The following is a 27598-nucleotide window of genomic DNA, read 5'->3' as shown; positions in this document are numbered from 1 at the left end:
TCATGGATTTAAATCAGGTGGTGAGGAGGCAACATATCCTCCTCCCCACCTGTCACATTTGGATCACTTCTTATAGGAGCAGCAGTGCCTGCTGCACTTGTGAATGAGCCCTTAGCTGCATTTGGTAGCAGCAACTTTAGGGCTCATTTAGGGCTCATTCACACGTAAAGTTGGGGTAAAACCCTGCGGTTTGAGTCAGTTTTACCACACCCAGTCCCTACCCCCTGTAGCTACTGAGGCAGCAGCTAAAGGTGTGCACAAATGCCACAGCATGAAATATACCCCCTGTTGCTTTTGATGGATGCTACCACCTGCCAATCGCAACCCATTCAAGTAAATGGGGCCACTCTGCAAGCGCCCCACAGCTGCATGCTTTTGTGGGGTCCAAGGCATTAAAGCAGGTGGTGAGAAAGCAATACAACATTGCCTGCTTTAACCCCTTGTTTGCTGTACTGCACATGTTTGCAGGGTGTTTGCAGAGTGACCTCATTCACTTGAATGGGTCATGCTTGGCAGGTGCTACATCCAACAACCACGCGTATAACTCCCACTGTGGCTGCGACGTGTTTACACCCTTGGCCACTGCAGCTAAAAGGGTTGCGGTTGGGCAGATGGTGGTAAAAACACGTCTTAATTATGGGGTTTTACCACTCCCTAAACTGAAAATGTAAATGAACCCTTGCTGTTCTGAGCCCCCTATAAAGCTGCTTTCACACTGATTTGCTGCAGTTTACCTGCACCGTGTGTGCAGCGCAGTGCATCTGTGACGTTCCTGGGTTAGCTGCTCTTTGCCATAGACTTCTATTTTATCCTGCAGGTGTGGTGCACTTTCTGAAAGCGCACCAAAACTCCTGCATTTAGAAAGTGCATCACACCTGCAGTCTATAGCTAAGTGCAGCAAACCCGCAGGAAAGCTGCAGGTACACTGCACTGCATCTGCGGTGTGGGTAAACCGCAGGACATCAGTGAAAGAAGTCATATACTATAATACACAGTGTATTGCTTCACACTGACCTGAAGATATCTTCTCTCCCGCTGCTGGCACCACTCTGGAGACCGCTAGCTGGGATAAGAGGTGTAGTGCAGTTGGTATCACTCCGCATGGGACAGGAGCCAGCACTACAGAGGAGGCATTGGCTTATGCGGCTCTTGCTCCCTACTACAGCTCCAACTTTACAAGTAGTCCCTCTGCATTGCACTCTGATGCTCTGGGATGGTGGGTCAGCAAGCCCAGACTGCGATCTACCAGTAACCTGGGCGCGATTTACTGGTAGGTCACCCCTGTTTTACATGGCCATTACTCTGTCCTAACGTTTAAGCATATTGCTACTGTCTGTTATGTTGATTTACAAAATGTCCTGAAGAAGTGATATTTTCAGCAGAACTTGACACCGCATACGGGAAGGAGATCCTGTCGAGTTTTTTTTTTGTTTTTTTTTTATGGAAGTAATGTACATAGTGGCAACGGTCCGATTCGGGCTCTAGGCAGAGTTCACATATGATAGTATTTTTTAGAGTTTTTATATAGTATTGCATTTTTTTTTTTTTTTTTATTAAAAGAGGATATCAATAAAAATGTATGATTTTATCATGTCTGTTTGGCCTTTGTTGTACCTGTAAAGTCTGATTTGTTTGTAAAGAGGCAGTTATCTGTTGTCTCCAATATTTTTTGCAAACATGTTAAATTATGTTTGTAATGCTGATGCTTCATATAGCAAAGATACTACACTTTTCACAGATTACTGCTTCCTAACGTATGACTATTTCCAAGAAAGTAAAAAGAAACTTAAAATTTTGTAGTTATAATGTATATTTTACACTGTGAGCTTCCCCATTACAGTTGAATTAATAATGTGTTTAAGATTTTAATATTGCCCAGTGTGATTGCATGTAAAGGCAGAGGTAGGAAGGGGACAGCTAAGAGGCTTCTGATATACGAGTTCCACTTGTTGTGTTAATCAGAGAATTCCAGAATTCTGAGTGACAATAAATAAACCATAGCTCTGCAGAATCTGGTAATAAGCTTTTACAGCTTGAAGGCACTGGGACCTTTTATTTTGTGCAAATTCATTGGAATGTTGCAGGGTGAAATAAGGACGTGGAAGCACAAAATGATGTTCGTGATGGCACCCACTGCTGTGTTTTAGAATAGATGATTGTAATGGTAGCAGGTCAGGATTAAATTCTACTAGTTATACCAGTACTCCATTGCAGGGGAAGACGATATCTGATATTTCAGAGTGCCTTTGTATGATTTTTAAGAGTCTTACCTTCTCTGAGTATGTTTTACTTAAACATGAATTTATCTGTGAGTGCATGTGGCCAGGGCACTGTAGAAGTGTATAGGAGCTGCACTCACACTGTATAAATCTAGAGATTAGGTGGGTTTATTAAAGGACGCCAGTTTGTAAACAGGGGGGAGTTAAACCTGTCTCCATTATACTTTGACACATGTTTATACATGTTTTACAAATCTGTAAATCTTTATTGCCGCTGCTATATCTGTTGTGAAAGTGTTACTATATCATTTTAAGGACTATATACAGATGGAAGTCCTCATTCTGTAATGTGATCCCAGCTGTAATTGATTTTTTTTTTTTTTTAATGCATAACTTTTAAGCAGGCTTAAAAAATTTGCTTTGAATCTAGGAGTCAGCTAAAAAAAAGTAGCCAGTTTTCCCCCAAATCCCCCCTCCTAGCGTAAATCCTCACCCCCAAAATCCCCCCTCCCAGTGTAACTCCAAATCCCCGCGCCTAGTGTAAATCCCCCCTCCTAGTGTAAATCCTCCTCCCAAATCCCCCCTTCTAGTGTAAATCCTCCTCCCAAATCCCCCCTTCTAGTGTAAATCCTCCTCCCAAATCCCCCCTTCTAGTATAAATCCTCCTCCCAAATCCCCCCTCCTAGTGTAAACCCCCCCTCCTAGTGTAAATCCTCCTCCCAAATCCCCCCTTCTAGTGTAAATCCTCCTCCTAGTGTAAATCCTCCTCCCAAATCCCCCCTTCTAGTGTAAATCCTCCTCCCAAATCCCCCCTCCTAGTGTAAACCCCCTCTCCTAGTGTAAATCCTCACCCCCAATCCCCCCTCCTAGTGTAAATCCTCACCCCCAAATCCCCCCTCCTAGTGTAAATCCTCCTCCCAAATCCCCCCTCCTAGTGTAAATCCTCCTCCCAAATCCCCCCTTCTAGTGTAAATCCTCCTCCCAAATCCTCCTCCCAAATCCCCCCTCCTAGTGTAAATCCTCCTCCCAACCCCCCCTGTGTAAACCCCCCTCCTAGTGTAAATCCTCCTCGCAAATCCCCCCTCCTTGTGTAAATCCTTATCCCAAATTCCCCCTCCTAGTGTAAATCCTCCTCCCAAATCCCCCCTCCTAGTGTAAATCCTCACCCCCAATCCCCCCTCCTAGTGTAAATCCTCACCCCCAAATCCCCACTCCTAGTGTAAATTCTCACCCCCAAATCCCCACTCCTAGTGTAAATCCTCACCCCCAACTCCCCCCTCCTAGTGTAAATCCTCCTCCCAAATCCCCCCTCCTAGTGTAAATCCTCCTCCCAACCCCCCCTAGTGTAAACCCCCCTCCTAGTGTAAATCCTCCTCGCAAACCCCCCCTCCTAGTGTAAATCCTTCTCCCAAATTCCCCCTCCTAGTGTAAATCCTCCTCCCAAATCCCCACTCCTAGTGTAAATCCTGCTCCCCAACTCCCCACTCCTAGTGTAAATCCTCACCCCCAAATCCCCACTCCTAGTGTAAATCCTCCTCCCAAATCCCCACTCCTAGTGTAAATCCTCCTCCCCAACTCCCCACTCCTAGTGTAAATCCTCACCCCCAAATCCCCACTCCTAGTGTAAATCCTCACCCCCAAATCCCCACTTCTAGTGTAAATCCTCCTCCCAAATCCCCACCCCTAGTGTAAATCTTCACCTCACAAATCCCCCCTCCTAGTGTAAATCCTCCTCCCCAACCCACCCTCCTAGCGTAAATCCTCCACCCCAATCCCCTCTCCTAGCGTAAATCCTCCTCCCAAATCCCCACTCCTAACGTAAATCCTCCCCCCAAATCACCCCTCCTCACTTAAATCCTACCCCGCAAATCCCCCCACCTAGGGTAAACCCCCCACCAAATCCCCCCCAGCTTAAATCCTCCCGCTCGCGTAATCTGAATCTCCATCCTCATATAAATTACCCCCCCCAATAAATTATCCCCCACCTCCTAGCGTAAATCCTCCCCACAAATCCCCACTCCTAGCGTAAATCTTCCCCCTCAAATCCCCCCTCCAAGCACAAACCTAATCCCCACTCCTAGCATTAATCTTCCCCCTAAATCACCCCTCTTAGCGAAAATCCTCCCCCTAAATCCCCCCTCCAAGCACAACTCCTCTCCCTGAAGTCGCGACTCCTAGCGTAAATCTTGCCCTCAGATCCCCCTCCTAGTAATGTTCCCCAATTCTGCCTTCTAACACACAAATTCCTTCCTTCTCATTCCTCCTATCACAAATTCCCCTGCCCCCCATCACCCTTCCCAGCACAAAGAGCCCCCCATCTCCCCTCCTCCACAAGCCCCCTTCCAGTCTTACATGTGGGAACTACAGGAGTAGTGAGGAGGTACAGGCTCTCTGTGCTCTTCCTCCTTTTGTCATAACAGCGCTCCAGATTACATAGGATTGCTCACCCCCTATCTACTCCAAAGACTGCTCATCTCCTGAAAATGTGGGTAGAGTCAGATAATGAAGCCGTGTACCGTTCGAGCTAAGAGCGATCTTGTGTAATCCGCTGTATGAAGGAGCGCCCCACTGACAGGATGGCATAGAGCACAGAGAAGCCCGCACCTCATTCTGACTCTCACCTCTCTGCCACTGACACTTCCCCTGTCCCCCGCCTCTTGTCCTGGCCCTGAGTGCAGGGATTGGATGAGATGGTTGAGTGGGTGGGCTGATGGGGCCATAGACCGTGCATGCCATACACTGTGCAAATTTCTTTCCTGCAACCCATGGCTGCAGGAAAGAAATTTGCACCGATTCCCACATCAACACAGACAGAGCTGACGGGAATCCCTCCTGCCGAGACATTGTATTCTCCTGCTGGGGGACGGGAAAAAAAACAGTGATTATTGCTAGCGGCTATAGAAGCCAATAATAATTGCAAGTAAATATGGCAGGCTGGTTGTACCCAAGTTGATCGATCAATTTGGTACATTCAGCCTGCTTACACACGATTCGAATCTCGGATGGTCCCTGCTGCTGCCAGCAGGACTTGAAAGCAAGCAGGTATATGTGCCTGGAATGTATTTTATGTGTGCTCCTAAATGCGCTATTTGGGGTCCAGGTACTTATTGGCATAGGGAACATTTGAATCCTAAACCTTTAACCATGTGACAAGGCTGGCGCTTAGTCATGGGTCACATAAGCACCCATTCCTTTTACATGGAAATAGAAGGAGAGTGGTCTTCCCTGTGTAAGCTAGGAGTTGCTGTTTGGAGCCAGGTATCTGTTCTTTGGTCCCCACACACAAACATCTAAATTGTCTTGGAGGGAGAGCTAATTTACCGAGTGGAACCTTTAACAGCCAGTTATCAGTGTTATTCCCTGAAAGAGGCTAATGCCGAGGGATTTCTACTTTGCATCCTCTTCTCATCTCCGTGATCACAAGCATGCATACTCATTCAATGAGAACCTACATTAGGAAAACTGTAGGGACAAAATTGTTCAAGTCTAGAGATAGCTTTAGTTGTAAATACTGAGCACTGGTTGGCCAAAAGGTTAGCAGAGTTTTGGAAGGCCTCTTGTGATGTTTGACTGTTCTCCTTTTGATATGCACAGATTTGCACAGAGTTCAAAATTGAGAAGTGAAAGTCACTATAGTATGAGCCTGTCCATGAGCATTCTAGGATGGAAGAGTTACATAGTCATCCTAAAGACATGCCAGACTATTACTTTATGTATAATTTTGCAGAACCCCCCTCAGCACCACAAGGAAAGTGTATTGAGCCATAAGTCCAAATCCAGAACAAAATTTTTCAAGCTCTTGCACTGCTTTATTCTTTCTCAAACGATCATCAAATACAACATTTTCTCCTCATTGACACTGCTGCCCCTATTGATTGAAGGAACATGCTGATGGATCCCCGTCCACAGCTTTTTACACAAAAGCAGGATTGCATTGCTAGAATCTGGAACCAGCATTCAGTTGCATTTGCGTATTTTAAAAGAGATGGAATGTTTGTTTTTTTTTATCTCATAATCATACTTAGGTGGATGCAGCATCAGACCGATGCTTCATCTGTCCCCCGCCGTCATCTGTCCACCACCGATGGCTCGGTTCTCACAGATCCCCGAGAGGAGAGCTGCTGATTGTTGGTCAACATCTCTCCTCCTTCTCCATGCTCATTGGAGCACTGCGCTGTGGAGGGGCGGGGAGCGGCCGTGAGACTGCCATCAATCAAGGCAGCTGGCGGATCCAGACTTGGGAAGTCGGGATGACGAGGTGCCTCGACTGATAGCAGTGACATCAGCAGAGAGCGGCCTCCAGAACGCTCTTTGCTGAAAACAGGTCACAGGAGTAGGAAACGAATTGCACTCCTGTGACCCTTAGGAGAAGCCCAGCCTAAAAAGCTCAGGCTGGACTTCTCCTTTAAGCTAGTTACTATCCATGTGTCCAGGTGCCCATAGGATTATGCCAGCACCAGGGGGCGTTGTGTTGTTTTTCTCGCTCTCTGACACACAGGCTCAGATAATCCAAGTTTGCATATTGTGGCCCATGCTATATTAACTAATGTTCCAATTTTGGTAAATTTCTACTGCTGCTTGCCTGTCCATTTGGCTGGGTTTTGGTATTATCAGATCTACTGCTTTTTAGTGGTATGAAATATTTTAAAGCCTTTCTCTTGTGTATGCTTGGGCTATTGACTGATTATTCTGTTACACGTGCAAAAATGTGTGTTTTTTTGTGTGGATATCCATTTTTTAATTGGGGTGGACAAATCTTGCTGACTAGAAATGTGTAAAATATTTTTTCCTTGTCTACAGTGCCTAAATCCTGGCCCAGCTCTTCGTCTCCTGGGTGATATATTTGGCAGGTCCCATTAATAATGGGTGCAGCATTACACTATTTAATATTAGGGTCAATGGGCTGTACAATATAAGGCCAACATGTAGTGGGGATAGGAAAAGAATGCCTTTTTTATTATTCCTGTCACGTATCATCAGAAGAAACCTGCATATTTCATAAAATGATACTCAAATATTCAGCAGTGGGAAAGAAATATATGAAAAATTCAGCACTAAGCAATGTTAGGGGAAGAGTATGCCATGAAATTCAATTTATACTTGTCAATGAACCTGCATATCTCATGCAATCGTATGCAAGGATAGATCACTTTAGGAAACTCCGGCTGATACTTTATCGGACTGGCTTTTTGCCAGAATATTAGAAAACCATTTTATCTGCTCTAGCTATATTTTTGATTCAGGGGAAATATACAAATGTAGTGCCCATAAAAACCCCTATAAGAAAGGAGATTGCGACTTTTACACTATGTTTCCACCATATTCCGAACACTGGATACATGTACCTCAAACTAAGTTCCTTTTTCTGTTACATCTAATAGGGCTGACCCATTAAAATTGAAGAGAAAAAAAATAACCCTTAATTGATTCTTGTTACCAATACCAGCCAATCAGAATTGGTGCCTCCATAAAAATAAAAGATGATTTGTTACTATTGGCAAGTTAAAATGTTCTGCCCCTGTTCTCTGGTTATAGTGAATCAGCCCCACTATGCCTATCAGCAGTGAAGACAGAGTTTCTACACTCACTACTGTAATAGATGTAAAGTTACCAGTTAATTAAGATACCTCAAACGTTTCAAACAGCAATGAGCAGGCTTTTGAGCTTTTATGGGTTTTACACCATTTAATAGTTTGTATTAGGGATGCACCGATACCATACGAGTACCGATACTTTTTTTTTTTTTGGTACTCGACGATACCAATTACCGATACATACCGCAACTGTTTTGTTTTCACTTCAGCTGTCAGCAATGGTACAAAGCATTGAAAATTTATTTACAAATAAAAAAAATAAATTTTTTAAAAATTTTGGGCTTTTTCAATGTGAATTGTGTAAATATATGTTAATATATATGTGTAAAAATATTCACTAACAAAGCAAACAAAAAAAAAGTTTTAATTGTTTATCGTTTATAAAAATAGACGTGAACAAAAAAAAGCAGGAAAATAATTAAATGGAGGAGAATAGGGAATTAATTAAGGCTGATTAGAGTAAATGAAGGGTTTATAAGGGGTTAAACAGAGGAATCATCCCTTTGATCTACAGATGAAGAAACAGAAAGATTCAAAAAGAAACAATGTTTCTTTTCATTTTAATGTTTCAGCGGCTGAGCAATGTTTTTTTTTTTTTTTTTTTTTTTTTATAGCTCCAATTTCCGGACTTCTTTAACACTTCAGCTGTCAACAAGGGAGACCCACTGGCAGCTCAAAGAACCAAGCCTGAAAGTATCTGTTTCAGGTATCGGTGCATTTGCATGAGTACCAATACTCATGCAAATACTTGGTATCGGCGCAACCCTAGTTGGTATAGTATAAGAATGACCCTGTACTTTCCCTGAAACCTTTGATCCCCTAAGATATAAACCAGTAACCCTTTTCCAATTCACTATAGATCATCACTATGCAAAATTAGACTGTGTGGCTGTGCCCATATAAACGCTGCTTCCCTATAAAGTAACATTACCCATCTGCATGCAGTTCTAAGCTGCTCCAGCCTCATAACGGCTCAGTCATGCTGTATGACCCACAATGTCAAGTCATTTTCAGCCTTTATAAATCTTCAGCTTTTATAAAAATAATACATAGTGATCTTGCATTGAGCAGGCACTTCCTGTTATAGGGTGACAACGCTCTGTCCCTGTATTCCAGTAGCACTTCTGCATTGTTGTTCCCATCATATTTGCTTCTGATAGAGAAGCTTTCTACACACATTACCCAAGCATGTTCCACTGCTGTCATTAGCAGGACACTGGAACTACATCTACTTTAACTACTTTGAAACAGTGATTTAATACAGTGTTTGATCCCATCTAAATTATTAAAGGTCAGAGGAAGAACAGGGGCATCACTAATCATTGCTCTTTTAACTTTTAGTATCTTTTTTGGTGTATTGGAAAAGAGTCTAATGGCCAATCAATTTACCTCTTTGCTTTTTGTACTTTATAGGAGAACTTTTTTTTTTTTTTAATTACGGTACTCCTAAATTTGAACAGGCTCTGATAGCTGAGATAACTTGACCTCACTACAAAACATATCAACCTGTACAAATTCTGCCTTCTTGTGTTGGAGCCATGGGCAAGTTTCCCTTGGCTGCACCCATGTTTATCACCTTATTTAACCACTTCAACCCCGGAAGAATTTACCCCCTTCCTGACCAGAGCACTTTTTGCGATTCTGCACTGCGTTGCTTTAACTGACAGTTGCACGGTCATGCGACGTTATACCCAGACAAAATTTACGTCCTTTTTTTTCCCCCCACAAATAGAGCTTTCTTTTGTTGGTATTTGATCGGCTCTGCCGATTTTTTGCGCTATAAACAAAAAAAGAGCGTCACTTTTGAAAAAACGTTATTTTTTACTTTTTGCTATAATAAATATCCCCCAAAAATATATAAAAAAAACTATTTTTGTCCCTCAGTTTAGGCCGATATGTATTCTACATATTTTTGGTAAAAAAAAATCACAATAAGTGTATAACATTGAAACGTTATAGCGTCTACAAAATAGGGGATAGATTTATAGCATTTTTATTATTTTTTTTTTTTTTTTACTAGTAATGGTGGCGATCTGCGATTTTTATTGTGACTGCGACATTAGGGCGGACACATCGGACAATTTTGACACATTTTTGGGACCATTGGCATTAATACAGCGATCAGTGCTATAAAATTGCATTGATTACTGTAAAAATGTCACTGTCAGTGAAGAGGTTAACACTAGGGGGCGCTCGAGGGGTTAACTGTGTTCCCTGGGAGGTGATTTTAACTGTAGGGGGAGGGGACTGACTGGAGGAAGTGACAGATCGTGGTTCCTAGCTAATAGGTACACACAATCTGTCACTCCTGCCAGAACAGAACAGGGAAGTGTGTGTTTACACACACTCGTCCCTGTTCTGTCTCTCCTGCTTACGATCGCTCGTGGCCGGCGGTTATCGCGACCGTCGGCCACGAGCACCGGCACCCCTGTTGTGCAGTGGCCGCGCGCGCACCTGCTATCCCGACCCCGCGAGCCATCATATAGCTACGACTGCTCATGCAGGGGAGCCATCCTGCCGCAGTATAACTGCGGCGGTTGGTCGGGAAGTGGTTAAAAGCCATCAGGATGTTATGATCTATTTCTTCGTTTGCTCTCATTCCATTGCACTATGCCTGTACATATGTAGTCTAATTGAATGTGCCACACTTAGTGGAAGTAAAGGAGCACTTAACTAACTCTAAGGGGTTGATTTACTAAAGGCAAGTAGACTGTCCACAGCTTAGTAAATGAGGTAAGGCTTCACTTTGCAAAGAGTACCCAATTGCATGCAAGGAAAATAAAATTAAAAATAAATTTTTGCTTGCACGTGATTGGATGATGGAAGTCAGTAAAGCTTCTGCTCATTTACTAATCTTTAGAGCAACTGCACTTGCCAAAGTGCACAGTCTTTTTACCTTTAGTAAATCAATCCCTAAACCTACTCCCATCCCTATTCTAAGCTTAATCTATCCAGCTTAAAAGATCACAATACTTCCCTATATTGAAGCCACTCCGGTCTGATCCCCAGCGGCACCCTCTGTAGGAGAAAGCCGACAACAGCTGGGAAATGACGTCAAATTGGAAGTGATGTCATCCATAGACTTACTATGGGGTTTCTGTTGTCAGCTGCCTCTCCTACACACTGACACTGCCGCTGACAGCTTGGGACCGGACCAGAGTGGCTGCTAAATAGGTAAATAGGTAAGTTTTATTTACAGGACTAGATAGATTAGGCTAAATCCTCGTACACACGATCAGATTTTCGGACGACCGTTCGTCCGTTTTTTTTTACATGCTAGTCTCATGTCAAAATTATAGAGGTTAGTCGCCATACGAAAATTCTCTTACGACAGAATACAACTTCAGAAGTGACGTCATGTTTTGTATGTATTATTTATTATTATTCTTTTTGTATGTATTCTTTCGTTTCTGAGCATGGGTAGTCTTGATTTTTTTTTCGGACTAAACCGTACTAATTAAACGAAAACCGGACATTGAGTTCACGTATGACAAAAATGTAATAGTCTGCACATCCAGCTTTTGTCAGACGAAAAATCTGAATCAAGCACCATACTAACGACCTGAAAATCAGCAGATCGTTCGTTGGACAAAATTTTACTTCCAATTTTCGGATCGTGCGTACGGGCCTTTAGAATGTGGGTGGGAGTAGGTTTAGAGTTCGTTTCCACTTTAATGGACAAACACACTGATTATATCATTAGAATGAAAGGAATAAATTAAACAATGTGCTTCTGCATAGATTGCCAACCACGGAAAATATTTTTTACTGACAGCTATATAAATATTTAGTGATGAACAACTATTTTTCCTGACGCTATTTATGTTATGGTAAAACAGACCACGAAGTAAAATTGGAGGTAGAGCTGCTTGATAGTATGCCTGTCCCTCCTTGGTTATTAGTGACGTCTGTGATCTATAGACGTTTCCCTGCACTGTCTTAGGTGCCTTTATTTTCTGTATAAATATTATTCTGGTCAGAATAACATCATTATGGTATTTACTTGGGCTGATGACATTTATACAGCTCAGTGGCCAGACATTGGCAATATTTATTTCATGAGGTCTTGGCTGATTTTCTTTGTGACACTTATTTTTACTGATCTCTGGTTCTACATGTAGATCGGCAAAATGTTACTTTCAGTACTTACACTATAATATTGAATAAAAAATGATTTTGTTCTTAATATAAGATGCAATGTGCAGTCTGGTTTATTAAACTTGTATAAAGGTTTACCAATACAAAAATCTGATGGTGGCTTTCATTTTCATTATGTTTGAATAAAGTATTAATTCCCCCATTACAATATTTTTTTTATAATATAGTATAGTATAGTACTATATATAGTGCTCTCTGACTCATAAGAACTTTAGACTGACATTTATTGTAAATGACTGCTATATTGCTTTATTTTTACAAGTGGCAGCTTAAAAAAAATAGTGAACAGCCACTGCTTAGCAGGTACTTCTAGGTACACAAATACAGGGTATTGGCTGTTGTGGAGAATATCCTTGGGATCTCCAAAACGCAGGATGCTTTCACATGCAAATACAAACAACTTTCTCTTATCGGGGAGTTTGATGAAGGACTATTTCGGTACAACTTAAACAGCATACACTTGAAATTTTATGAAAAATACAGTTTTTATTATTACAAAAAAGCTTAAAAACATAGAATATCCAAGTACTTAATGATAGACATCCTAGGAGTATGCAATAACAATCCATGTATATCCCCAGCATTCATGTCCTCTGCTTGTGAGGATCAGAATATAATGGATTCCCATGGATACTGTTATTCTCAATTCAACAAGTTTTGTGGCATTAAACCACTTCATAAGGAGAATATCTCTAATGAATCATTGGAATAATAAATACCAGATATTACAATATAACAATGTGTAAGATAAATTTCAACAACAAAATTTATTAACGAGGGAGAAGAGAGAAAGGGGGAAAAAAAGGGTGGGGAGGAATGTCACTTACCCGGGACCCAAGCCTAGTTGGAGTCAAGGTACCACTGAAAAAAAAACCCATGGCGGCTGAGGGGGACATGCAAGTTGCACGTCCCCCTTAGCCCCTGCGTTTTTTTTTCTCGGTGGTGCCTTGACTCCAACTAGGGTTGGGTCCCGGGTAAGCGACATTCCTCCCCACCCTTTTTTTCCCCCTTTCTCTCTTCTCCCTCATATATAAATTTTGTTGTTGAAATTCATCTTACACATTGTTATATTGTAATATCTGGTATTTATTATTCCAATGATTGATTACAGATATCCTCCTGATGGAGTACCTTAAAAATCAGATGTCACCGCCTGTTGTGGTCCTGCCCATGTATAGGCTGAATAAGGTTATGGTGATCCTTGTAGAGGAATCTCCCTCCTTTTTAAGGACCCATGAACAGGAAGGCGGTATTCATAGCAAGATCCATGTACATTGTCACTGGATCGATCCTCTGGGCTGCTTTAGCCACAGCTTTATTGTGACAGATGCTGACAGAGTGGGCAAAACTTTTGTGCCAAGGGTAAGACCAGTAAATTGTGTGTATTATGTGTCACTGGATGTAGGACCTGTGATCTCTAGACTTTCTGCCTCAACAGTTGTTTTTTGCAGCTTATTGGCACAATGCTGCATGATTTAATCAAAAATGTTTTGATTATCATGGCCCATTCCACTGGATCGGTTGGCACCGCTTGCTTTTCTTCATCATTTGCCTGCTCCTGTAGTTGGCTCTATAACCCAGTGGTCAGATACCCCCAGGATCTTCACTGTGTCCTTCTATAAATGCAAAGGAAGGGATTTTACAGTAAGAACAAAATATATATATATATCCTTTTTTGCGCATTTGCAGCATTTAAAGAGAATGTATTAAAATGTTACTAAACCCAGAACAGTCAAATCAGTCTGTATATGCAGTAAAGCATGCTTGTTATACTCATTGTGGAAGCGTGGAGTCAGGCTGCACATGCTCAGTTTTGTGTGTCTTAGTAGAGGTTTTTTTTTTTTCTTGGGAGAGTGCATGTGATCAGCACAGGGCCAATCAGCACTTGTCCAGGTCAGGCGTCTTGCAGTCTCATAAAACAGTCAGAAAACTCCTCCTACAAGCTTTAACCAGTGCTTGGCTGGGCACGGATAGAAATCACAAGGATGTAACCACTGATAAGAAAAGGCATTTAGCAGTTTATATTTACTAAAATAACTGCATTTCCATGTTCTGTGTACTGTGGGAGACCAGATATAGTGAATGCAATCTCCTGGGTTTAGTAACACTTTAACCTTTTTTGATTAATTTAGATATATTTGTAAAATACATCAGGTTGATATTAATAATCTTAGAGATTTAGGTAAATATTTAACCACTTCAGCCCCGGACCATTTGGCTGGCAAAAGACCAGAGCACTTTTTGCGATTCGGCACTGCATCGCTTTAACTGACAATTGCGCGGTCGTGCGACGTGGCTCCCAAACAAAATTGACGTCCTTTTTTTCTCCACAAATAGAGCTTCCTTTTGGTAGTATTTGATCACCTCTGCGGTTTTTAATTTTTGCGCTATAAACAAAAAAATAGCGACAATTTTGAAAAAAAGCATTATTTTTTTACTTTTTGCTATAATAAATATCCCCCCCCCAAAAAATTGTTTTTCCTCAGTTTAGGCCGATACGTATTCTTCTACATATTTTTGGTAAAAAAAAACGCAATAAGCGTTTATTGATTGGTTTGCGCAAAAGTTATAGCGTCTACAAAATATGGGGTAATTTTATGGCATTTTTATAAATTTTTTTTTACTAGTTATGGCGGCGATCTGTGATTTTTATCGTGACTGCGACATTATGGCGGACACATCGGACATTTTTTATGAATACTGGTGTAAATGACACTAGCAGTGAAGGGGTTAACCACTAGGGGGCGGGGAAGGGGTTAAGTTGTCCTAGGGAGTGATTCTAATTGTTAGGGGGCATGGCTTACTGTGAAACGTCACTGATCACTGCTCCCGATGAGAGGGAGCAGACGATCAGTGTTGTGTCGCTAGGCAGAACAGGGAGATGCCTTGTTTACTAAGGCATCCCCCTATTCTGCCATTCTGAGACCCGATCACAGGACACCGGCGGACACCGAGTCCGCGGGTCCCGCAGACCGTGGCGTGGACACGCGCGCCCGCTAGGGGGCAGGTCCAAAGCAATGTATATATACGTTACTTTGCCTGCCCGTGCCATTCTACCGACGTAAATGTGCGTGAGGCAGTCGGCAAGTGGTTAAAAAAGCTCTGCTTCTATGTATAGTTTGTGATTTTTTTTATGTACATGAGGACAGCCAGGTTTGCTCATTGCACATACAGGCTCTGCTTGCTGCTTTATAAATCTCTACAATAGTTGTGCTTTACTGCTCCTTCTCACAATGTAGGTCTGAGTCTGCTGACTCATTAAAAACAGTACACTCACTATAACTGATATGTTATAGTAAAAGTTGTTGAGCAATTGCAGTAGCTAATCTAGCATGGCACTAGTGCCCAAGTTCCAAATCTCTACATTTGATAAGATAACAAAAAAGTATATCGGAAGCTTGTAAAAATATGAAAGTCACATTAAAGTGGTTGTAAAGGATTTTTTTTTTAAAGACTATTTACCTGCTCTGTGCAATAGAATAGAGGCAAGGAGCCTCCTCTTTTTGGGGTCCTCCGCTGGCACTCCTGGCTCCTCCTCATTCTCTGGCTAGTGCCTCCAATAGGAAGCTGCTTCCCATAGAGGCAATCATGACTGATATGTTATAGTAAAAGTTGTTGAGCAATTGCAGTAGCTAATCTAGCATGGCACTAGTGCCCAAGTTCCAAATCTCTACATTTGATAAGATAACAAAAATGTAAGAGGAAGCTTGTAAAAATACGAAAGTCACATTAAAGTGGTTGTAAAGGATTTTTTTTTTAAACACTCTATTTAACTGCTCTGTGCAATAGAATAGAGACAAGAAGCCTCCTCTTTTTGGGTCCTCCGCTGGCACTCCTGGCTCCTCCTCCTTCTCTGGCTAGTGCCTCCAATAGGAAGCCGCTTCCCATGGAGGTAATCATGCGGGTTCACTCCTGAGCTCTGCTGCTGCATCCAATGACATGGCCCCGCTGCATCAGCAAAGCCTGTGAGACCCGGAACTGAGAGACAAGAGCTACAGACATGCATAGCGCTGGATCGAATGGGAGCTCAGGTAAGTATAGGGGGGGGGGGGTTGGGGCAAATACTGATGCCTAAACATTTTTTTTACCTTCTGCATTAAGGTAAAAAAATATTTAAGGTTTAGAACCACTTTAAATATCACTAACTGTAAATACTGCAATAATTGCTCAAAATATGTGTTCACTAAAAGTACCCCAAGCTTTTCATATAAAATAAATCTGTATTCTGCACTTCTTATTTAAATTGGTACTAGCATGCTAGTGAGAGTGTCCACGGGAGCCTGCACCTATCGTTTGTTATCTTCTGAGACCCAGCAGTCCACAATTTAAAGGCACGTCAACCACTTCCTGCCCACATGACTTTGAGTGGAGATATCTGGATGATGCCTGCAGCTACTCAAGATATCTTTTTTTCAGCCAGCGATACCTTACAATGTATAAGCAACCCTAGCGGCTTATTAGCCGCTGGTTTGCTTTTACAGGCAGCAGGAGGGGACGCCCCCTCCCGCTGCCCATCGGCACTTCTCCGTGCTCTCCCGTACAATTGGAAAGCCGTCGATCTGATTCGGCGGTGGCGCCAGGTTAACACAGAGCTTGCCAAGGACCGAATGGTCCCCAGCCATCTCTATGACACTGGAAGGCCGGAAGCGACGTCACTTTTGGCTTTGGCAGATGTAAACACTGCCATTTCTTTTTTTACTAGAAAGCAGAGATCAGTGTTTTTTTTTTGTCTTTTGTTTTTGTTTTTTTTTTTTTGTTTTTTTATCTCATGCTTTCAAGGGTAGAGGAGATATCTGGGGTCTTATAGTCCCCAGATCTCTTCATAAAGAGGACATGTCATGCCTTATTTTTATCACAATGGATGTTTACATTTCTTGGGATAGGATCAAAAGTGATAAAAACGAAAAATTAAAGCGACAGTGTAAGTGTAGTCGTGTCCGCATATGTAAACTGTGTTTGTACCACACGTGAGGTATCGGCGCAAACGTCAGAGCAAGAGCAATAATTCTAGTGCTAGACCTTCTCTGTAACGCAAAACTAGTAACCTGTAAATATTTTTAAATCATCACCTATAGAGATTTTTAAGTACCGTAGTTTGGCGCCATTCCACAAGTGCGTGCAATTTTAAAGCGTGACCTGTTGGGTATCTATTTACTCGGCATAACATCATCTTTTATATATTGTGTTTTTTTGCATTAAAATCATTAAAATGTATTTTTTTTCCAAACAATTGCCATTTTATTCTCTAGGGTCTCTGCTAAAAAAACACAATATATAATGTTCTAGCAAAAAAAAAAAAAAAAAAAAAAATGCAGATTTTTACATGTAGGAGAGAAATGTCAGAATTAGCCTGGGTGGGACCTGGTAAATAATAACTTACTAGTCGAAGTCGCTGTTTAGTCCTGCCCCCTCCTGTCTATAGTGTCTCTGTGTTTATCAGTATGATGGGCTGCCTTTAACCAAAAGAGCTGAGGGAGGTGGAAGGCTGCATGACTGAGTACCAATATCAACTTGGAAGTTAGTAAATTAGTATTTAAATATTCAAGTGCACCAAGTTTAGGGGTTCCCATGGGGCTGTACAAGCAACAGAGGATATGTAGAAGCACTGCTGGATACTTTATTTTACAAGTAGTACAAGTAATCTTAAAATTACAAAATACAGAGCAAATATCCTTTTACATTATTTTGTTAAATGGCTCTGGCTGCCTATAAAAGTAGTTTCTGTACTAAATACTTTTTTTGTCTGCTATTTTGTGCTTTCAACCAATGCATATAAGATTGTAAAAATTGCAGCTGGGCAAAAAGTAATATACAAATGCTGTAGTTGAGTCACTACATCCTATTGATCTAACCTATTTTCCTGCAAATATTGACAGTGTTTCATAACTGGTGGTACTCAATGTAAAACAAGTTTTTTGTTTTTTTTTCCATTAGATCGATGCATTAAGTAAAAGAAGTAAAGAAGCTGAAGCTGCCTTCTTGAATGTCTATAAGCGATTAATTGATGTCCCAGGTAAATATTAGTGCATTTTCCAATATATAAACTGGTATAATGGCAATAAAAAACATTGCTGACCATAGAGATGTGTACTTAAATGTCCACATATATGTGTGCAGACTTAACCAAAAGCACACCTAAATGTGGGGAAGCGAGCAGTATGGCACTAAAATTCCAGGATCCATGTTTCTTTGGGGAGTTTTTATCAAGGCACATCCTACTCAATGACGGCTTCCCATTTCTATACTATTTTTGGGAATACTCTTGTTTTCCTATTCACATTTTCTTTGCCATTGTTGTTTGCATTTTTATTAGAAATGAACACTCTGTACCTAAGGCTCAGTTCACACTGGTGCGATGCGGGAAACCCTGCAAATCCACTGTGGGTTCTTGCATCGCACCTAACTTGCAGGCAGTTTACACTGCCTTATGTGAACTGCTGGGAGTGTCAATATAATGTTAATGAAACCCCCAGATCAGTTCGCATATCGCAGTGCAAACTGTCAATTCGGCAGAAATCAGATCGCATGGGTCTGAACACCCATGCGATCCGATTCCGTTGCGGGCCATAAAAAGGGTCCTGCACGACTTTGGTCCGAATGCGATGCGAATTCATCCATACAATCTTTACGATGGGATTTGCAGTGCGGTGCGACTCACATGCGATGTCGCACAGCGCAGCAGTATGAACCCAGCCTAAAGTAGTCAAATTTGAGGAAACACCACTATATGTCATGAGTTCTCAGATCATGCCTAAACATTATTTTTAAAATATAAAATATGTTTCTCATGGCTGACTGCAAGCCTTTCCGAACAATGTCAGAACCAGTCTTTCCCAATAGAAATGACATAGAGTATCCTCCCATTAACATATAATTCAAGCCAGCTTCTAAATCTTTAACCCATTGTTAGAACAGAGTGTTGAAATTAGTCTACAACCAATAATGAGATCTGTCAACACAGGACAGACAGGGTTAATTATAGCAAACACAGTTCTCCAGTACCCTCATAAACAAAGAAAACCAAGTAGGATTTTTCAGTGCTGGTTTTATCAGAACATTGGTCAGCTATGTACATACCAAGTATAAAGAAAATGGGATTTTAAAGGTGCCCATATATTGAAACAGAGGAGATCTCTTTGTGTTTGCTTTTAGTAGGAACGCCATTCCTGATGAAGGCAATTATGGTAAAACATGTCAAAGCCACTACTTGAAGCTGTTAGTAGAAGAGATTTATATTGAACTAGCTTTTGCATCTGTGATTATTTGGACATAGTTAGTTGTATTCTGTTTTTATGGGTTTTTAGTAAACATTGTTCTAATACAAAATTTACATTTTTATATCAAGTCTGTATTAAAATACAGTATGGGCACCTTTAAAATCCTGCTTTCTTTATACTTCTTATACAGTGGGGACGGAAAGTATTCAGACCCCCTTAAATTTTTCACTCTTTGTTATATTGCAGCCATTTGCTAAAATCATTTAAGTTCATTTTTTTTCCTCATTAATGTACACACAGCACCCCATATTGACAGAAAAACACAGAATTGTTGACATTTTTGCAGATTTTTAAAAAAAGAAAAACTGAAATATCACATGGTCCCAAGTATTCAGACCCTTTGCTCAGTATTTAGTAGAAGCACCCCTTTGATCTAATACAGCCATGAGTCTTTTTGGGAAAGATGCAACAAGTTTTTCACACCTGGATTTGGGGATCCTCTGCCATTCCTCCTTGCAGATCCTCTCCAGTTCTGTCAGGTTGGATGGTAAACGTTGGTGGACAGCCATTTTTAGGTCTCTCCAGAGATGCTCAATTTGGTTTAAGTCAGGGCTCTGGCTGGGTCATTCAAGAACAGTCACGGAGTTGTTGTGAAGCCACTCCTTCGTTATTTTAGCTGCGTGCTTAGGGTCATTGTCTTGTTGGAAGGTAAACCTTCGGCCCAGTCTGAGGTCCTGAGCAGGATATCCCTGTACTTGGCCGCATTCATCTTTCCCTCGATTGCAACCAGTCGTCCCCTCCCTGCAGCTGTAAAATATCCCCACAGCATGATGCTGCCACCACCATGCTTCACTGTTTGGACTGTATTGGACAGGTGATGAGCAGTGCCTGGTTTTCTCCACACATACCGCTTAGAATTAAGGCCAAAAAGTTCTATCTTGGTCTCATCAGACCAGAGAATCTTATTTCTCACCATCTTGGAGTCCTTCAGGTGTTTTTTAGCAAACTCCATGAGGGCTTTCATGTGTCTTGTACTGAGGAGAGGCTTCCGTCGGGCCACTCTGCCATAAAGCCCCGACTGGTGGAGGGCTGCATTGATGGTTGACTTTCTACAACTTTCTCCCATCTCCTGACTGCATCTCTGGAGCTCAGCCACAGTGATCTTTGGTTCTTCTTTACCTCTCTCACCAAAGCTCTTCTCCCCCGATAGCTCAGTTTGGCCGAACGGCCAGCTCTAGGAAGTGTTCTGGTTGTCCCAAACGTTTTCCATTTAAGGATTATGGAGGCCACTGTGCTCTTAGAAATCTTAAGTTCAGCAGAAATTTTTTAGTAACCTTGGCCAGATCTGTGCCTTGCCACAATTCTGTCTCTGAGCTCTTCAGGCAGTTCCTTTGACCTCATGATTCTCATTTGCTCTGACATGCACTGTGAGCTGTAAGGTCTTATATAGACAGGTGTGTGGCTTTCCTAATCAAGTCCGATCAGTATAATCAAACACAGCTGGACTCAAATAAAGGTGTAGAACCATCTCAAGGATGATCAGAAGAAATGGACAGCACCTGAGTTAAATATATGAGTGTCACAGCAAAGGGTCTGAATACTTAGGACCATGTGATATTTCAGTTTTTCTTTTTTATTAAATCTGCAAAAATGTCAACAATCCTGTGTTTTTTCTGTCAATATGGGGTGCTGTGTGTACATTAATGAGGAAAAAAATTAATTTAAATGATTTTAGCAAATGGCTTCAATATAACAAAGAGTGAAAAATTTAAGGGGTTCTGAATACTTTCCGTCCCCACTGTATACATACAGTTTTGGGATGTGGTGCTGTTGGATTTCCCACTACCCAGTCTCTGGAGATGATAGCTATGTGAATCAGAACACATAACAAATATAAAGTAGGTGTTATCCAAGTTAGGCTGTAAAAGTGGAAACTTCTTTTGTTATCTTTCTCCTCTTTTTGATCTCCCTCACAAACACAAAAGTTCTAATATGTTCAATTTCCAGGCTGTGAGCGATGACCAATGTGTTCTGGCGGGGGGGGGCAGTCCCGCAGTCCTGCAGTCCCCCCATCAGAACACAATAGCTCAGTGGGGAGATCGATGTACTAACATTGAACAATTGAACAAACTCCTTCCAAGCTTCTTTTTTGTTGTTGATCAGCCCACTGGGTTGAGTGGAAAAAAAAACTGATAGTGTGTACTTCGCTTTACATGGGCATAGCTTTGTGTTCTATAGTATGCCTGTTAGTTTGATTCTGCTCAATATTCATTTGCGCTCTTAATATATATAAATATATATATATATATATATATATATATAATAATGTATTTATTTTTCTTTCATACTGATATGCTCAAATAATAAAATCAATAACGTTGTATACCTCTGTTGCTCAATATAAAGCTTTCTTAAGCAAAACCAAGCATTGTGCACTGTGGTAAACAGTTAGCATGATGATTTAATACAGGATGTGGCAAGTTACACAATATCTTCCCATTGAATGATTAGGCAAGTAATAAACAGTATGTAACTTAACACATAGTCAGTTCAATGAAAAAGATAAAAAAAACAAAAAAAACAAAAACAAGAGAACTAAGATATAAGAGCCAAACTCAAACAAAAGCCTGTTATTTTTCCTTTGGATTGAATGGGAAAAGTAGGAAAATAGTAGGTATTTATTGCTGTCTGTGTTCCCCTTGGGAAGTGTCTTCTCAGATCCAGAATGGTGATTAGCAGGACAGGAAATAAAATGATCTAGTCAAAAAGTAACAACCTGTCAGTGGTTCTAAATTTTTACTGATATGTTGTAAACATTAACAAAAGTTTTAAGGGAGTTGGGTTTTAAAGAGGCATTCCTGAGTGATAAAATAACCTTACTGTAATGTATGTACATGTTTTTGAAAAAACGTTTTAATGAACAGTATTGCAGAGATTGAACAACTTGGCCACACAGCGCGGGCCGACAGCCTAAACAACTGGCCCGGGTATGAGAACGTGTGAGGAAAGTGCAGAGAAGAAGCCAGAAGAGAAAAAAAGAGAAGATATAGGTACAGAGCAGGAAAATGAGAAAGGGGAAAAAAAGGGGAAGTGGGGGGGGGGGGGGGGTTGGAGAAAGATTTCACCTAGCAGAAGAGACATCAGCCCAAGGGACACATCTTACCGATTGTAAGTTATGTTCCTTGGGCTTATTTTTGTGTGTGTGTATGTGTGGGTAGGTTATTCTGATTATAATTTGAGTTAGCTTAAGTTTAGTCAAAAGGGTTTTAAAAAAAAATCAGCACAAAGAACATTACTCACCGTCAGTGCAATGTGACCCTTGTGCTCATGGCTGCAGAATTATTTGAAATCTTCCACCCTCCGATCCCCCCTACCTCTGTCTCCATACAAACTTCTAGTGCAGCGGGGGTTAAAAGAGCAGAGGGTCCTATCATATGCACTCGAGGGACCTGTCATTATTCACTGACATTTTGACTATGCCTACCCTTTCTTCCCCCCTGGCCTCCCCACTCCTTCATTTATAGGAGCTGTGCTATAGCTTCCATGAATGAAACTTGATCTATGAATGAAGGTTTGGCGGAAATGAATTGTTGTCCTCCATTGATTATTTTTCATTCATAGAAGCTAAAGTACTGAAGGAGGGGGGCAGAGTAAGTGCATATAGTCAGCACTCTTTATGATTGCATAACAACTCCCTTGGATCTGTTACACCGCCCCACGGCATCTGAAGGTTATGACTGCTAGGGTTGGGGGGTGGGATCAGATGATGGAAGATTTCAACTAATTCTGTAGCCATCAGTTTAGGAGACAGATCGCACTGACAGTAAGTAATGTCCTTTGTGCTGTTTTTCTAAAACTTTTTTTGACTAAACTTAGTCTTTAACCAAAAGCATGGAAGCAGGAGCTGCAATATATACTGTATGTATGGTATTTTTGGTGGATTTTTGTATATTGGTCCTGACTGCTTGCTGCCAATAGCAGTGGCGGCTGGTGGTTTTTTGAGGGGGGGGGGGGGGGGCGCCGGCAAACAACCCCCCCCCCGCTCTGTCGGGTCCCACGCAGCCCCCCTGGGGGTCTTGTGGTCGGTTGGTCACCCAGCACTTACCCCATCTAGGTTCCGGACAGGCAGTGCTCCTACGGGTGGCGAGTGGGTGTTTCCTCCTCCTCTACATCACGACGGCTTCCGCCGTGCAGTTCCTCACTTCTCCTCCTAGGTGTTGAATAGTGTAGAATTCATTCGCTACTGTCGGGCTCGTAGCGTAGTGCTCTGTGCCCCGAGCCCACCCTTTTTTGAAGCCTATTAGAGCCTCTGGCTCTAATCATGTGCTTCAAACCCCCCCCCCCCAGTGCCCTGTATGTAGATTAGGAGGCCAGATGCATGGATGGGGGGGGGCAACGCCCGTGCACCCCTAATGGATGGGCTGCCACTGGCCAATAGGATTATCAACGCAGACTTTCTGGAGTTAGTATAACGAAAAGCATTAGCACGTATTAAATGGACTGGCTTAATGGATCACTCAGTCTTCCATCAATATTCTCGTTGCCTTTGTTTATTGCCACCTAACTCCAGCTTTCTGGTCCAACAAAACTGGTCTAAACTATTACCTTCACTAATAGATGTGCCCACTTGGCGCGCTTAATGAATAGTATGTAGCATGAGCTACATACAGTATACAGCACTATGTTCCAGAAGCCCAATGTGCCTTCCAAATACACTGCCAAAATTAAGTCAAGTAATTTTCTGAATGAATACAAGGCTTCCCCTGATTGGCTGAGGTGGAGAGATGGGTAGAGTCAAGATCCCCACCTCAGCCAATCAGAGACAGTCTTGTACTCATTCAGAAAAGCATCAGCTACATACAGTTTATACAGCACTCTCAGTGGGCATATCTTTTAGTAAAGGTAATAGTTTGGACCAGTTTGGTCCAGATTAACTATTTTAAAGTGGCAGCTGGAGTTCTGTTTAAATGCCTATATCGCTTTGCTTCAGATTTATTGGTACATTTTAAAGGGTGTTTCTGATAATGAAGAGTTTCCAAATTCTACAAAATGAAGCTAGTCTGTGTACTGCATATGTTTAAAGTACCTGAACCTTTTTATCAGTGATTCCATTCTTTCAGCATATGTTATAAGTAGCCAACAATAACCCCTACCACGCTGCCATTTCTGGTGTTAACATGAAGATAGACTTCATATATTTTCAAAGAATTTCCTATGCAGCAGCAATACAGCAGTCTGGTTGTTGAAGTGACTGGCCTGTGATATTTGGGCTCCTACCAATAGATGGAGTCAGGGGGGAAAAAAGGAAACAAAAATGAGTGCCTGGTTTGTAATTCATCCTCTTAGCAACTTAATTGGCTATAGGACCTGTACTGTGGAAGTTGTGTCCAAAAAGACAAGTGGAGGGTAAAGGACTAGTCACCAAATTTGGCTTCCCGCACTTGATATTTTCCCCTTTACTGACTTACCATTATTTGCTCCACACTGTGTCTCAGTGTGGGGGGCAGTCATTTTGGTAGAGGCAATGCTTTGCTTGCTTAAGTCACAGCTACCCCTTGATAACTGTCGATCTGATGACTGGTGGGGGGATATCCAGGAAGCAGCAGGGGAGGTGAAAGAAGCTCAGATTCACACAATTAACCAGAACCAGGGGTTTACTTGCACTGCATGTTCTCAGATCTACCTTTCCCTCCAGCAAGCCATCAGAAACTTAGTGGACATTATAGTTCACCAAATCTCATTATTATTATACAGGATTTATATAGCGCCAACAGTTTGCGCAGCGCTTTACAACGTGAGGGCAGACAGTACAGTTACAATACAATTCAAATCTCAAACAACAATTTTGTCACCATTATGAGACTCTGAGGAATCAGAGGGCCCTGCTCGTTAGAGCTTACCAGGCTAACCATCACAGGCAGCTGTGCTTTAGATGATCTCACACTGCAGATATACAGTTTCTTTGCTACATGACAGGGGTGACTAGGTAGATTCAAATGTCAGCAAGTGCACTGTAACTATTAGGACAAATTTAAGGCAATAGATAGATTTTTCAGGTGCTGCTAAGGCAAAATCAACCTTCTATATATTCCCTACAAGATAGCGAATCCTCACTTTTTGAATATAGGTCCACTTTAACAATTTAGAAATTGCAAAGTGGTACTTTGTTCACGGTTTTATTGTTTAAACATAAAACAGCATAAGCTTGAATTCCCCTCTCATGGTTTGATAACATCTGCTTTATATTTCTTAAATTTATTGGTATTATCCTTCAACACAAATTATTAAAAGGATTACTGAATGTAATTTTTACTCTAGTAACAAGCAGTTTAAACAAGCAGTGAGATATAATGCCAAGGAGGAGATTAAAATGTGTTGTCGATTTACAGTTTGTATGGCTGACGTCAGCCTGAGGCAGACTGGGTACTGGGTTGTTGGTACTGGGTTGTTGCCCATATTTGTCACAGAGTCTCATAATGGTGACAAAATTGTTGTTTGAGGATTATGACGTATTCTCTGAAGGAACTAGTCATTCATTTAACAGTTGTAATTTAGTAATATAAACACAATTCAGATGCTTTTATCAAGGTTCATCTTTCCCTTAGGCAAGTTTTGGATTTAGCTAGAAACCATAGTGCTGTCTGAGGTCTACAATTATAGGTAGGAACTTTCTCCTCCAAAGTTAGGCTTCCGTTTTAATTATAGTTATTTAACAGGTGTGGCAGTTTCAGCTCATGCTTGTGGACCAGCTTAATTTGGTTTATCTTCAGTTAAAATATAAACATTGCCTATACTAGAGTCTTATTTAAATAAAGGTGTCTGGAGTAAAGACGACTACACCCCAAATACATTAGATGTAGATTTGATCAGCTAAATGCATTAACAACACTTTAATGCAAGGGCCTACTTAAATAATCCAAATAGGCTCTTTTTAAGGTCAAGTCTATGATAATATAACTGTTGGGCCTCATGCACACTTGGCATTTTAAACGCTGCTTTATGAGGCATCTTGGGTTGTCATTTTTTATTTTTTATTTTTCTGTCTCTAAACGCCCCTTAGTGTTAGTCTATGTGTTCATGCATAGGCTTTTACAGGCGTATAGAGGCAGAAAGATAAAAACCTCTGGAGGAACACTCAGGTTTTATTGAACCTTGTTGAGAAAACCTGATATAAACTATTGTCAAGGGAATTTATTAGGCCATTCAGAAATGAATATATATATATATATAAAAATATATCTCATCAAAGTGTACTTTTGTGGATATTTTTGATATTTAATTTGAAAGTACTGACATTTTTTTAACAACTTATATCTTCCAAGATTTCTTGGTAGAAGTCTTGTACAAATTGATGCGTTATGATTTTCTTTTTCTCTAAAGCCGCGTACACACAAGCGGAATGTCCGTCAGAAAAAGTCTGACGGAAGCTTTTCATCGTCTATTCCAATCATGTGTGTGCCTCATCTGACTTTTTTTTCCGAAAATTCTGACGGACCTAGAAATAGAACATATTCTAAATATTTCCAATGGAACCAATTCCTGTCGGGAAAACCGCTCGTCTGTATGCTGTTCCGACAGACCAAAAATGACGGTTGCTCTGAAGCAAGTAAGAAACGGAAGCTATTGGCTAATGGCTATTGAACTTCCTTTTTCTAGTCCCGTCGTACGTGCTGTACGTCACCGCGTTCTGGACAGTCGGACTTGGGTTTGACCGTGTGTAAGCAAGACCGCTTGAATGGAATTCCGTTGGAGTTCCGTCAGAGAAACCTTCAGAGTTTATTCCAACGGCAAAACCGGTCATGTGTACGCGGCATAAGTCATTTAAAAGTCCTCTGAGGAGATTTTCTCCACTTTTTTTCCTGTAGTCCACTGTCACTGCCACAGGAAGTAAGGGAAAATCTACCTCAATGAGCACACCAACATTGGTAAAAATGTATAGTTTTGTAGAAAAAAAATATAGTTGTCATTGAACAGATGTCCCCATGAAGGTTTCCACTCACCTCCTGTTTTGGTGGCATTTCCAGTCCTGGTGGAAATGGAAAACAGGACTCATAGGACAAAAGTGGGGGCACAGATGGCTCTATACTTCTGTACTTTATCTAAAACTTAAAAAAAAAAAGTGTTGACTTTAGATACACTCCAACTTCCTGTGCACATGTGGAATTTGCCTGGCTTTTTGCTGGCAGTTGTTGGTTATATGTGGACATTCCCTTACAAACTAGCTGGTAATTATTCTTAAAGGTGACATACATGACATTGCTACTAGGATTCATAAAAGTTCCTCTTTGAGTAGACATGTTGTGTTAACTTCCCTGTCCTCAAGAGATATAAATAGCTCTGTGTATATGACAGGAATTCTTTTAGTGGCCTTCTAACTCCTATCCTTGCTTTCTTCGTGTGACTTCTGCTG

General features: G+C 41.3%; 1 protein-coding gene across 5 annotated transcripts in view; it reads left to right on the top strand.

Moving 5' to 3' along the window:
- The window catches only part of CUX1 (cut like homeobox 1), a 536633-nt gene that overhangs the window by 207250 nt on the left and 301785 nt on the right, over positions 1–27598 (top strand). For all 5 annotated transcript variants that reach the window (XM_073616665.1, XM_073616662.1, XM_073616663.1 and 2 more), the window contains one exon: positions 17906–17984. In XM_073616665.1, coding sequence (XP_073472766.1) covers positions 17906–17984 — 79 coding nt within the window. The remainder of the gene's footprint in view (positions 1–17905; positions 17985–27598) is intronic.

The sequence above is a fragment of the Aquarana catesbeiana genome, linkage group LG02, assembly GCF_042186555.1.
Source record: "Aquarana catesbeiana isolate 2022-GZ linkage group LG02, ASM4218655v1, whole genome shotgun sequence".
Classification (NCBI taxonomy): Eukaryota; Metazoa; Chordata; class Amphibia; order Anura; family Ranidae; genus Aquarana; species Aquarana catesbeiana.
The sequence above is the reverse complement of the archived record's forward strand: the minus strand, read 5'-3'. Positions and strand labels throughout refer to the sequence as shown.